Source organism: Pongo pygmaeus, chromosome 20 (genome assembly GCF_028885625.2).
Source record: "Pongo pygmaeus isolate AG05252 chromosome 20, NHGRI_mPonPyg2-v2.0_pri, whole genome shotgun sequence".
In the NCBI taxonomy this organism is placed as follows: domain Eukaryota; kingdom Metazoa; phylum Chordata; class Mammalia; order Primates; family Hominidae; genus Pongo; species Pongo pygmaeus.
The window spans coordinates 15,255,517-15,269,926 of NC_072393.2; the positions used below are offsets into that span (position 1 = coordinate 15,255,517).

General features: G+C 39.5%; 1 protein-coding gene across 1 annotated transcript; it reads left to right on the plus strand.

Annotated features, from left to right (window-relative positions):
- The first annotated feature begins 11,783 nt into the window (after positions 1–11,783).
- On the plus strand, positions 11,784–12,752 carry LOC129020422 (olfactory receptor 7A10-like). The gene has a single exon (XM_054464695.2). It carries the CDS (start codon positions 11,784–11,786, stop codon positions 12,750–12,752), a length of 969 nt encoding a protein of 322 aa, XP_054320670.2.
- Positions 12,753–14,410: the final 1,658 nt, after the last annotated feature.

Genomic DNA, 14,410 nt, shown 5'->3' on the forward strand with positions numbered 1-14,410 from the left:
ATACATACACGTATATACGTATATACATACATACATACACGTATATACGTATATACATACATACATACACGTATATACGTATATACATACACATACGTATATATGTATATACGTATATACATACATATACATACATATATACACACATATATATGTATGTGTGTGTGTATATATATATATATACACATTCTTTTTTTAAGACAGAATCTTGCTCTGTCACCCAGGCTAGAGTGCAGTGGCACGATCTCAGCTCACTGCAATCTCCAACTTCAGGGTTCAAGAAATTCTCATGTCTCAGTCTCCCGAGTAGCTGGGACTACAGGCATATACCACCTTCCCTGGTTAATTTTTGTACTTTTAATAGAGATGGGGTTTCACCATATTGATCAGGGTGGTCTCGAACTCCTGACCTCAGGTGATCCACCTCCTTCAGCCTCCCAAAGTCCTGGGATACAGGCATGAGCCATCATTGCTGGCCTACTGTATATATTTATGAAGTACAATGTGATGTTATGATATATATATAAATTGTGGAATGGTTAAATTGAGCTAATTAACCTATCCATCTCTCCACGTATTTATCATTTGTTTGTGGGAAGAACATTTAAAATTTAACATTTTAATAATTTTGGAATATGTAATACATTATTCTCAACAATAGTCACCATGTTGTGCAATTCATCACTAGAAATGATTCTTCTTGTCCAACTGAAACTTTATACTCTTTGATGAATACTTCCCTTTTCTCCATCCACCCTACCCCCACCCCGAGCCTCTAGTAACATCCATTCTACTCTATACTTCTATGAGTTTGAATATTTATATTGCGTGTGCATGCGAGAACACAGACTTATTTTTTTTTTCAATATTAATCTTCTTCTGCCATTCTATGGAACATGTTCTTTTGCACTCTACCTAAGATTGGGTGCAACCTAAGATTATACTGAACCTAAGCTCTTTTTCATGAGCATATTTAAATCTATTTATGTTCATAATAGGTACACTTGTAACTTTAAATACTTCTTCCTTTACGGCTTCTAAAAAAGGTGTATTAACATGTTCTTTTCTTTGCAAGTCTTTGACAGTTCAATATTGAATTTATCATTCATGTTGATGTCAATAAATTATTATTGTGTGTGTATATATATATTATATATATATATATATATATATATTTTTTGAGATGGAGTTTCACTCTTGTTGCCCAGGATGGAGTGCAATGGCACGATCTCAGCTCACTAAAACCTCTGCTTCCCAGGTTCAGGCGATTCTCCTGCCTCAGCCTCCCGAGTAGCTGGAATTACAGGCACCTGCCACAGCACCCAGCTAATTGTTTTTTGTATTTTTAGTAGAGACGGGGTTTTACCATGTTGGCCCGGCTGGTCTTGAACTCCTGACCTCAGGTGATCCACCCGCTTCGGCCTCGCAAAGTGCTGGGATTACAGGCGTGAGCCACCGCACCCAACCTATCTTTTCTTTCAGAAGTTAGTTATCAATTTTTGTTCTATTTTATTTAATACAGTCATTTCGAAGGGACTGTAATTACCCTGGCTTTATGTTCTCTGCTATTCTTATTCTACTATAAATTTTCATTTTCATAAAATTTGTTTCTAAACTGGGTGTGATGGTGAGTGTCTGTAATCCCAGCTCCTCAGGATGCTGAAGCGGGAGAATTATTTGAGCCCAGGAGCTGCAGGCTACGTGGGCAACACTCCCACCCGTGAATAGCCACTGCGCTTCAGGCTGAGCAACAAAGGGACAGCCCATCTCTAAAATAAGCGAACAAACAAACATTTTGTTTCTAGATGCACACCTTAGTGTGCATCTAGAAATGAACAAACCAGGTGAAATATGATCTGGAGAGGCCTTTGCACGTAGGACCAGGAGCAGAACCTGGACTAGAGAGGGCTCACTGGATTTTTCAGAAAAGAGATCGAAACCCAAAGCCCAAGAATAACAAAGGACAGGTGCCACAAGGAAATGTGAGTGAGTGCCTTGATGTGGATGCCATGATGAGGCCTGTCAATCAATAAAATCTGCTCAGTGTGTGGGCACCGGGGTCTGGAGGTGACTCTGGCTCCACCTGGCTGCCTGCTCCCCAAACAAGCTTCAGCCTGCTTCTTCCTCATTAGCAGGAACTGGCCTTCTTTTTAAAGAATTCCTCATGGTCAGGCATGGTGCCTCACGCCTGTAATCCCAACACTTTGGGAGTCCGAGGTGGGTGGATCACCTGAGGTCAGAAGTTCGAGACCAGCCTGGCCAAAATGGCAAAACCCCATCTCTACCAAAAATACAACAATTAGCTGGGCATGGTGGCACATGCCTATAATCCCAGCTACTCAGGAGACTGAGGCAGGAGAATCACTTGAACTAGGGAGGCGGAGGTTGCAGTGAGCCAAGATGCACCACTGCACTCCAGCCTGGGTGACAGAAGGAGTCTCAAAAAAAAAAACAAAAACAAAAACAAACAAACAAAAAACAAAAGAAAAACAGTATTTTTCATAGGGAGTGATATAATGGACTTTAGACACTCAGAAGGTGACGGATAAGAGGGGACCAAGGGTTAAAACAAAAAAAAACTACACATTAGGTGCACTGTACACTATTCATGCGACAGGTACATTAAAATCTCAGAATTCACAACTATATAATTCATCCATGTGACAAAAAACTCTTGTATCCAAAAAGCTATTGAAATAAAAATTTAAGGCCAGGCGTGGTGGCTCACACCTGTAATTCCAGCACTTTGGGAGGCCAAGGAGGGCGGATCACAAGGTCAAGAGATCGAGAACATCCTGGCCAACATGGTGAAACTCAGTCTCTACTAAAAATATGAAAATAATTAGCTGGGCGTAGTGGCGCATGCCTGTAGTCCCAGCTACTCAGGAGGCTGAGGCAGGAGAATCACTTGAACCTGGGAGGTGGAGGTTGCAGTGAGCCAAGATTGCGCCACTGCACTCCAGCCTGGGTGACAGAGTGAGATTCTGTCTCAAAAAAGGAATAAATAAATAAATAAATAAATAAATAAATAAATAAATAAATGAAAAGAAAATATATGAAGACAAGAAATGAAAGTATTATTGACTTTACTACAGTGGATTCCAAATGTTTTGAGTCTTCCAAGAGTAAGAATTACTTTTTATATTGTGATGTAGCAGACCTGCCCATTCACATACACAAACATGCAGACAGACACACACACAGACACAAAGAAAGAATATCATGAGGCCGGGCACAATGGCTCACGCCTGTAACCCCAGCACTTTGGGAGGCCAAGATGGGCAGATCACTTGAGGTCAGGAGTTCAAGACTAGCCTGGCCAACATGGCGAAACCCCGTCTCTACTAAAAATACAAAAGTTAGCTGGGTGTGGTGGCATGAGCCTGTAGTCCCAGCTACTTGGGAGGCTGAGGCACGAGAATCACTGAACCTAGGAGGCAGAGACTGCAGTGAGCTGAGATCGTGCCATTGCACTCCAGCCCGAGCGACAGACCAAGACTCCATCTCAAAGAAAAAAAAAGAAAAAAGAAAGAATATCATGAAGTGATTTTGTATGTACCCTTCTGTATCACCCTTTTTATGTTATTCTGTGTATGATGCCCTCTGATATTTTCTCTTACATTTTATCCATTCTCTTGGTGGAATGTAAAGTAGTACAGTCATTATTTTTGGTGGAACGTAATGTAAAGTAGTACAGTCATTTTCCTCCAAAAATTAAAACTAGAACTACCATATGATCCAGCAATCCCACCGCTGGCATTTATCCAAAGTGTATTACTCTGTTTTCACGCTGCTGATAAAGACACACCCAAGACTGGGTAATTTATAAAGGAAAGAGGTTTAATGGACTCACAGTTCCACATGACTGGGAAGGCCTCACAATCACGGCAGAAGGCGAATGAGGAACAAAGTCACATCCTACATGGTGGCAGGCAAGAGAGTGTGTGCCAGGGATCTCCCCTTTATAAAGCCATCCGATCTCGTGAGACTTATTCACTATCACAAGAACAGCACAAGAAAGACCTGCCCCCATGATTCAGTTACCTCCCACTGGGTCCCTCCCACAACATGTGGAAATTGTGGGAGCTACAATTCAAGATGAGATTTGAGTGGGAACCCAGCTAAACCATATCACAAAGGAAATGAAAACAGCATGTCAAAGAGATATGTGCACTCTCATGTTTATTGTGGCACTCTTTAATAGAGCTGGAAATAGAATAGGAAATCAATCCATGTGCCCATCAATGGACGAATGGATATTAAAATGTGGTGTGTCTACACAATGGAATACTATTCGGCCATAGATAAGAAGGAAATCCTATGATTTACCACGACATGGGGGAACCTGGAGAATATTATGTTAAGTGAAATATGCTTGGAATGGAAAGACAAATATCATATGATCTCACGCATGTGAAATCTACAAAAGTTGATTTCATAGAATTATCAAGTAGAATGGTGGCTATCAGAGGCTGGGGCAGTTGAGGGAAGAGAAGTGGGGAGACGTTTGTCAAAGGACACACAATTTCAGTTAGAATAAATAAGTTCAAGCAGTCTCTTGTACAGCATGGTGACTATATTTAATGATGACAGAATGTATTCTTGAAAAATGCTGAGAGTGGATGTGAAGTGTTCTCACTACAAAAATGATAACTATGTTAAGTAATGCATATATTAATTAGAAAAATTTAACCGTTCCACAATGTGTATATCTTATATATTTTCCCACTAAAAAAATGCAGAAAAAACACAATTACTTTTCCACCAACCTAATACTTCAAAACATCACGTTGTACACAATGGATACATACAATTTTATCTGTTAATTTAAATAAATAAATAAATGTTGAAAAATTAAATAAGATAATCCTTAAAAGGTGCTACGCTCGGGGAAACTTGCATAAGAAGATCTAAATATATCTCTTCTGATTACCAAATGTCTTATAAATGAAGGATTATATCACAGTTCTTAACTTTCGTTACAAGTATGAAATTTCTAACTGTTTCAGAAAAAGTATCATAAAGCCAAGTAATGCCGTTTCCATGGTTTTCTATCAAGAGAATACTGTTCATGCCCTTGTTGAAGAAGGAAATAGCAATTTTCTGGAGATATGAAGGGCTGTATTTCCAGCATGGGTCAATGTTTTGGAGATCCCAAGGCACCTAGTCAAGACAGGTTCCTCAGTTTAGACTTCGGAGAAATCTTTCCCTCAGGGCTGTGATGAGGTATTAGAAGGTTAGGCCTCCGGAAGGCAAATAAGCCCATGGAGAGGGAATAAAAATTGCATTCACGTTGCTTTTAATCAGATGTCTTGGGAACAGAGGATGAAGGAACAAAAAAAAATCTTATAGTGCTGAGCAATGTCCCACAGGGACATGAATGGTCACAGTTGGAATAACAGGAAGAACTGTGCCTATGAACAGAAATACAAAGCTCTAAACATCTCCTCTGCATTGGCCCTCAGCAAATGCAACCTTGGGCTGGCTGGGACATGCTTGTTTCTTTTGGAGTCCTAAATCTGGCTCTGATACACTTGCTTCAACTTTTCCCTATCTTGTCTGGGGACAAAGCTTCCATCTCTATCATGGACCATCCAGGGAGAAACTCACACATCCACCTGGAGACCTTCCTTTCAGAAAACCCAGCAAGGTGAGTCTAAGAGCCCAGTAGGTAATGTGGTAAAGGGTGTGTGGAGAATGCAAGCCATGCTCCTGGACCTGAGGTCACCCGTGAGCCAATTTAGCCTAGATCTAAGTGGAGAGATTGCTGCGGTTGTTAGATTGCTTGCTTGATGAAATAATTGATTCATGAATTTATTTATAATGCTAAAAAGAAAACAATAAATGTAGGAGTAGAAGGTGATTGCGGATGATTAATAGTAATGGAAACCCAATTAGAAGAGGATATGGGAGGCTTAAAGTGGTCCCAATAAGGCCAGGTGCAGTAGCTCATGCCTGTAATCCCAGCACTTTGAGAGGCCAAGGCAGGAGGATCACTTGAGGTCAAGAGTTCCAGACCAGCATGGTCAACATGGTGAAACGCTGACTCTAGGAAAAATACAAAAATTGGCCGGGTGTGATGGTGTGCACCTGTAATCCCAGCTACTCGGAAGGATGAGGCACAAGAATCGCTTGAACCTGGGAGGTGGAGGCTGCAGTGAGCTGAGATCGGACCACTGCACTCCAGCCTGGGTGACAGAGCGAGACTCCATCTCAAAAAATAAAAATGAAAAATAAAATAAAGTGGTCCCAATAAAAATAGAGCATTTACCCAAGGACCATTGCAATTAAGCAGAGAACAGAAATAGGGTATTAGCTGTGGAGGGATATATACTAAAGTGAGGGCATTTATTGTTTGTTTTTATGAAGGGTTTTTTTTTTAGTGTTTCCATATTAAGGAGAATGATCCAGATCAATGAATTCCTTGAAAATACCACCTCACAACAGGAGTTTAGGAGGCAAACATTTTGCAATATCTTTTCTCATGCTGATGATTCAAATGAAATAGAAAATTATTTCATAGGTGAAAAGTGATATTCTGACATTAACTTTGCAATTGTTTCTTATTGTTGAGGCTAAATCTATTTGTGTGTTTGTTAGACACGTATCATTCTATTGCAAGTTGTCTGTGCAAGTTCTTTGCTTTTGGATAGTGGGTTTGGAGTTGTTTTATTCCTGTTTTTGATTGCATATTTTAAAACATAAGAATTGAAAGTTTTTCACCAATTTTGGAATTTGTCACTTAGTACTTTCATGTAAGCATCAGCATATTTGAGAGGAATGTGTGAAAGCTTATAAATCTTGTGTGGCCACATCTGTCTATCAGTCATAGTGTATTTCTCACCTTGCATTTTAAATGTAGAAAGACTCTTCTGCATTGCTGGGCTAAATAAATCACCTCTCATACATACATTTCCAATTTTTTTCCTACCTCTATCATTCCTTAGTGTATCTTTTGGATTTTTTGTATTCAGTCTGTTCCTCACCTTCTGCATCACCTTTGGCCATTCTTTGAAAATCATTCTCTACATCTGAATAAAGATCACTTTTATTTTATTTTATTTTATTTTATTTTTGAGATGGAGTCTTGCTCCGCCCAGGCTGGACTGCAGTGGCACGATCTCGGCTCACTGCAATCTAGGCCTCCCAGGTTCAAGCAATTCTCCTGCCTCAGCCTCCAAGTAGCTGTGATTACAGGCACCCACTGCCATGCCCAGCTAATTCTCATATTTTCAGTAGAGATGGAGTTTTGCCATGTTGGTCAGGCTGGTCTCAAACTCCTGACTTCAGATGATCCACCCTCTTTGGCCTCCCAAAGTGCTGGGATTACAGGCATGAACCACCGTGCTGGCTGTAAAGATTACCTTTATATCGCATAAATATATTTGAATCTTTCTATCATATAAGATTAAACTATAACCTTACACATGGCTTCCGCCTCACATTTCAAAAGTCTTCCTCTTATAGTCTTCAATTTCCAAGTCTTGGGCTATTTAATCTTGAAGTAATGATGCATTATTGTCATTAAATTATTACTATTTTATATCTTTATATATAGAGTTTTTCAGATTTTCATCCTATATTGTTCAGTGCAGTTGCTTTGACATGACGACGCTTAACCTAATTGCATCCTCACTGCCTTTCTTTGTTCTCAGAGTTCTTAGTTTCTTTAAAAAATTTTCTTTCTTTATTACACACACATATATATATTCATACAATGTCTATGCAAATATGTGAATAGTATCATTTGGATATCACAGATGCTCCTTATAATTTAGTGTAGTTTTTTTGTTTGTTTGTTTGTTTTTTTTTTTTAAGACAGAGTCTCACTCTGTCACCTGGGCTGAAGTGCAGTGGCACGATCTCGGCTCACTGCAACATCTGCCTCCCGGGTTCAAGCAATTCTCCTGCCTCAGCCTCCCGAGTAGCTGGGATTACAGGCTCCCGCCACCACGCCCAGCTAAATTTTTGTATTTTTAGTAGAGACGGAGTTTCACCATGTTGGCCAGACTGATCTTGAACTCCTGACCTCGTGATTCACCCGCCTCAGCCTCCCAAAGTGTTGGGATTACAGGCATGAGCCACCATGCCCGGCCAATTTAGTGTAGTTGGCTTTTTTTTTTTTTTTTTTTTTTTTTAGCATGTCTCTTCCTCTTCTTTTCTATATATCAATGCCATAAAAATAATTTTAAATTTTTATGTTAAAACTGTGATTCTCACTGGAAAGTAATTTTGTTCCTTAGGGAACACTGAGGAATGACATGTTTGCATTTCACACTGAGATGGGGTCAGCAGAGAACAAGGACATTGATAAACATAATAAAATCTGTAGGGCAGACCCCAGCACAATAAGTGATGTGGACCAGAACTGCAGTAGCACTGGGATTGATAAATTTCAAGTTAACTGAATATCTATATTTTTAATATTTATAACCATATCCAGACTGTTTCCCCCAAAGTCTTGTAACACTTCACATTTCTGCCAGAAAAATTAGAGAGCCCCCTTTTGCTGCCTGTTTAAAAGTTCCAACCCCACTCAATGTGGCAGCACTTAAGTTTTTTCTCAGGCTGATGGACGTGCAAGAGATTTCTTGTTGTCTTAAACTATTCCTGGGATTGAGCAAAAATTCATGTAATAAAAACTATTTGCATTTGGTTATTACTATATTCCTATCTTTCTATAGTTATCAGCATTTCTCATGATTTTTACAGAAAATTGTTTGTTCATAGATTTTTAAGGAGATATTTTTGGCCGTAAAGAGTTTTAAAGGCCGGGTGTGGTGGGTCACGCCTGTATTCCCAGCACTTTGGGAGGCTGACGTAGGTGGATCACCTGAGGTCAGGAGTTCAAGACCAGCCTGGCTAACATGGTAAAACCCTGTCTCTACTAAAAATACAAAAAAATGAGTCAGGCATGGTGGCGTGCGCCTGTAATCCCAGCTACTCAGGAGGCTGAGGCACGAGGATCACTTGAACCCAGGAGGCAAAGTTTGCAGTGAGCCGAGATCGCACCACTGCATTCCAGCCTGGGTGACAGAGTGAGATTCTGTCTCAAACAACCAAACAAAAAAAGAGAGTTTTAACTTTTATTTAGCTAACTATATGTCCATCTTCTTACTTCTGTTTGTTTCCTTAGTTTGGAAGGTTTGCCTACACACAAATTTTATATATAGTTTTCTAGCTGTTCATCTAATATGTATTGTTTCCTTTCACGTTGAGGTCTTGAAACCCGCTAATTGTAAGATGTGAGGCAGGGGACTAACCTTACTGTCTTCTAAGTAGATAGGCATTTATGCCAGCTTTGATTCAACAAACTAGCCTTTTCCAAGTGAAAAACTTGGAAAACAAACTTTTCAAATATTAAATGTCCATATACATTGAAACTTATTTCCTGATTATTTCAACAAAAATGAGAATCTTCCATGTGCTAGAACATTTTAGGAACATAATATATTATACAATTTTATGTCTAGGTCATTCTCAATTAAATAATGTTTTGATATTATTAAATTACTGTTATTTATATCTCATTTAAGTTAATGTTTTGATGTTCCATTCAATTTTGTTTACTTCTGTTGCTCAAAATCCCTCTGCTTAGCCTGGCTTTGTTGCTCTGAAATCTTTATATTTCGTAACTTCTCCTTGCTTTAATTTTTTTCTAAATAATGCACATACATCCGTACCACTTTGTGAAAATACAAAGGTAAACAAAACAAGTGAAGTTTCTACTCAGTTGGATCTTGCATGATAACAGCAGAGAAACAGTACATTAGAATAAATGTGTGTATAATGCAATGTTCTCAGGGAAAATCATGTGCAGGATTGTATTCAGTACAAGAGGATATGGTTATCCTGGTGACTGTAGGATTTCGTAGATCATGGTCTGGGGAGGTCTTTGCATGTTACATAAAGACCAGAACCAGGACTAGAGTGTGCCCATTAGACTTGTCAAAAAGAGGTCCAAATCCAAAGACCAAGAATAAAAACAATAACAAAAAAATATGCCACACAAGAAAAATGAAAAGAAGGCTGTCTCATCTGCTATCAGATTATATAAAAACTAGTTGTTTAAATGACCATAGAATAGGCATAGGAAAAACAAATCTTCCACTGTTTCATGCAAAAATAAGTGCCAAAATGTTGTGGTTCCTTGTATATTTCCTTTAGGAATTGTTGGTTTATTTAATTTGCTCATGTTTTCTGTTGAGGTTCACAATCTGTAAGCATTTGTCTTTGGTAATTTTTTTTTTTTTTTTAGTTGGGGGACAGAGTTTCACTCTTGTTGCCCAGGCTGGAGTGCAATGGCGTGATTTCAGCTCACCTCAACCTCCGCCTCCCAGGTTCAAGCAATTCTCGTGGCTCAGCCTCCCGAGTAGCTGGGATTACAGGCATGTGCTACCATGCCTGGCTAATTTTATATTTTTAGTAGAGATGGTGTTTCACCATGTTGGCCAGGCTGGTCTTGAACTCCTGACTTCAGGTGATCCGCCCTGAACTCTCTCTGTCTTCAAGTTTCAGCAGCTATGAGGCCACCTCATTCTTGAGTATCCTCTCATCCCTCTCCTCTTGCTCATTCCCCTGCATTCTGGCTTCCTTGCTGGCCTTGAAGACCTGAAAGAAGCATGTTTCTCTGAGTCTTTTGCTGATCATTCCTTCCGCCTTGCCCACACTTCTGCAGGGAACACGGTGACTCCTGTCCTGTCTTCATTACGATCTCCATTCAATTGCCACTTTGCCTGTTGGTCTTGCCTGAATGCCCAGTAAAAAATAACACCCCATCCACTTTCCTCCTTACCGCTTCTTTCCTGTTCAAAAGATTCATCACCACCTGACATAGTACATTCGAATTTTTTGTTTTGCTTTGCTTTGCTTTGCTTGTATTCATTCTCTTTCATGAAATTGTAAGGACATTTGTTATATAGCACCACTCACTCACTATCCAGGCCTCCTAGAATATGACAAATTCACTTTATTGTCCTCCAATGCATAAAAGATTTTCTCATTAATCCTGCAAAATATATGCCCTCTGGGAAAGGCTGAGAATGGGACAGAAATTCCTAATGAGAAATACCAAGAGAATCCCATAACAGGTACCAGGTTCACACAAAAACTAAAGAAATTAAATTCTAGTATCATAGAATGGAAGTTCCCGGGGTGGTTCACAGGCTGGCGATTGGACAGCTGTTGGTCAATGAACACAAAATTATGGTTAGACAGAAGGATTAAGTTCAAGAGGTCTACTGTATACCATGGTGACTATAGTTAATGATGATATATTTTATTCTTGGAAAATGCTAAGAGAGTGGATGTAGAGTGTTCTCACCACAAAAAAAGAGATATGTAATGCAGATGTTAATTGGCTAGATTTAGCCATTCCACAATGTAACTTTTCATTCCACAATGTAAATATACTTCACAATATCATGTTGTATGCAACAAATACATACAACTTTATGTGTTCAATCAAAAATAAATAAATGTTTTAAAACAGAAACTACAATGAACATACGTGTGCATGTATCTATGTAATAGAATGATTCATGTTCCTTTGGGTCTATGTGCTCAGTAATGAGATTGCTTAGTCAGATGGTATTTCTGGTTCTAGATCTTTGGAACTTAAAATAAAAATAAAAAAAGTAGAAACTAACTTCTTGATGATAGAAGAGAAATGGTAGCATTTCTGTTAGGCTCATAATGCATGCCTATGTCATGTACTATTTCTCTCCCTTTTTTATTGTTTCTTTTCTTTCTTTTTATTTCTTTTTGGTAGTGACATCAACCACATGAAACCAAGCTATAATACCCAAATGTCAGAATTTCTTCTTCTGGGGCTTTCAGAGGAACCAGAATTGCAGCCCTTTCTCTATGGGCTGTTCCTGTACATGTACCTGGTCACCGTGCTCGGGAACGTGCTCATCATCTTGGCCACAATCTCAGACTCCCACCTCCACACCCCCATGTACTTCTTCTTCTCCAACCTGTCCTTTGCTGACATCTGTTTTGTGTCTAGCACTCTACCAAAGATGCTGGTGAATATCCAGACACACAGCAAAGTCATCACCTATGCAGGCTGCATCACCCAGATGTGCTTTTTCGTATTCTTTGCAGGATTGGACATCTTTCTCCTGACTGTGATGGCCTATGACCGGTTTGTGGCCATCTGTCACCCCCTGCACTACACGGTCATCATGAGCCCCAGGCTCTGTGGACTGCTGGTTCTGGCATCCTGGATCATGAGTGCCCTGAATTCCTTGCTACAAAGCTTAATAGTACTGTGGCTTTCCTTCTGCACAGATTTGGAAATCCCCCACTTTTTCTGTGAACTTAATCAGGTCACCCACCTTGCCTGTTCTGACACCTTTCTTAACGACATGGTGATGTATTTCTCATCTGCGCTGCTGGGTGGTGCTCCCCTCACTGGGATCCTTTACTCTTACTCTAAGATTGTTTCCTCCATACGTGCAATCTCATCAGCTCAGGGGAAGTACAAGGCATTTTCCACCTATGCGTCTCACCTCTCAGTTGTCTCCTTATTTTATGGTACACTCCTAGGGGTGTACCTTAGTTCTGCTGCAACCCACAACTCATACTCAAGTGCTGCAGCCTCGGTGATGTACACTGTGGTCACCCCCATGCTCAACCCCTTCATCTACAGCCTGAGGAATAAAGACATAAAGGGGGTTCTGGGAAGATTCCTCGGGAGGAAAACTACAAAAGGATCAATTTTCCTTGGGCTAAAGAAGTGCCCATGATAGCAGGACTCAAAGCCTCAGAGCTTTGAAATCTGATTAGAATTTGGAAATTGAAATTGTTCCTTCTACTTACCTCCTGAATTTTCCATGACTTTGATTTAACTTTACTTATACAATGTAAGTGACTCACTTCATTAAGCTTTCTGCTCTGTCCACTATCTAGACAGTTCTGCTTTTTGTCCTTTTTTGTATTTTCACCTGTTGATACAAACTACGGGTCAGAAATACATGGAATCTGGGTCCGGGTATGGTGGTTCACACCTGTAATCCCAGTGCTTTGGGAGGCCGAGGGGGGCGGATCACCTGAGGTCAGGAGTTCAATACCAGCCTGGGCAACATGGTGAAACCCGTCTCTATTAAAAATACAGAAATTAGCCAAGTGTGGTGGCAGGTGCCTGTAATCCCAGCTACTTGGGAGGTTGAGGTGGGAGAATCACTTGAACCCGGGAGGCGGAGGTTGCAGTGAGCAGAGATCATACCATTGCACTCCAGCCTGGGTGACAGACTCTGTCTCAAAAAATAAACAAATTAATTAATTTAATTTAATTTAATAGAAATACATGGAATCCCATTCATTTCATGGAGCAACATGGATTTCTTGAGAATAAGTTCTTCTCAAATGACATATACTAAATAATTTTTCTTTTAAAAAATGTTATGTGCTGTACTTCTTCAATGAGGAGAAAAAGACTACACTTGGCAATGAAAGTCATTTGTGTAATTTTATAGCAGAAGAAAATATTTTTTCAATTTCGTGTTTGTTATGCCTTTGTACATCACCACCTAAACTGTTCTTCCTGGTAACATGGTGATTAACACATCAATTTGTTTAATTACTTGCCATTGGGTTTTATTCTCATCTTTAGAATCCTTTTTCTTATTCAGCTTGGTGTCCAAAGTGCATACACAGTGACTGGTAAAAAACTGATTTTCATCCACATGTCTCCAAATGGACAAATTTGAAAAAAATGATTTGTCTTGGTATGGCGTTACAGTCAGAGATAAAAGTTAATATAAGTAAATTTAAAATTATGCATTTAACCCACATCCAACATAATATTGAATGGGGAAAAGTTGAAAGCATTCCCTCTGAGAATGAGAACAAGACAAGGATGCCCACTCTCACCACTCCTTTTCAATATAGTACTGGAAGTCCCAGCCAGAGCAGTCAGAGAAGAGAAAGAAATAAAGGGCATCCAAATCAGTAAAGAGGAAGTCAAACTGTCGCTATTTGCTGACAATGTGGTCGTTTACCTTGAAAACCCTAAGGACTCCTCCAGAAGGCTCCTAGAACTGATAAAAAGAATTCAGTAAAGTTTCCAGATACAAGATTAATGTATACAAATAAGTAGCTCTTCTACCCATCAACAGTGACTAAGTGGAGAATCAAATTAAGAACTCAATCCCTTTTACAGTAGCTGCAAAAAAAATAAAATACTTAGGAATACACCTAACAAAGGAGTCTAAAGACCTCTACAAGGAAAACTACCAAACACTGCTGAAAGAAATCACAGATGACACAAACAAATGGAAACACATCCCATGCTCATGGACGGGTAGAATCAATATTGTGAAAATGAGCATACTGCCAAAAGCAATCTACAAATTCAATGCAGTCCCCATCATAATACCATCATTCTTCACAGAGTTAGAAAAAA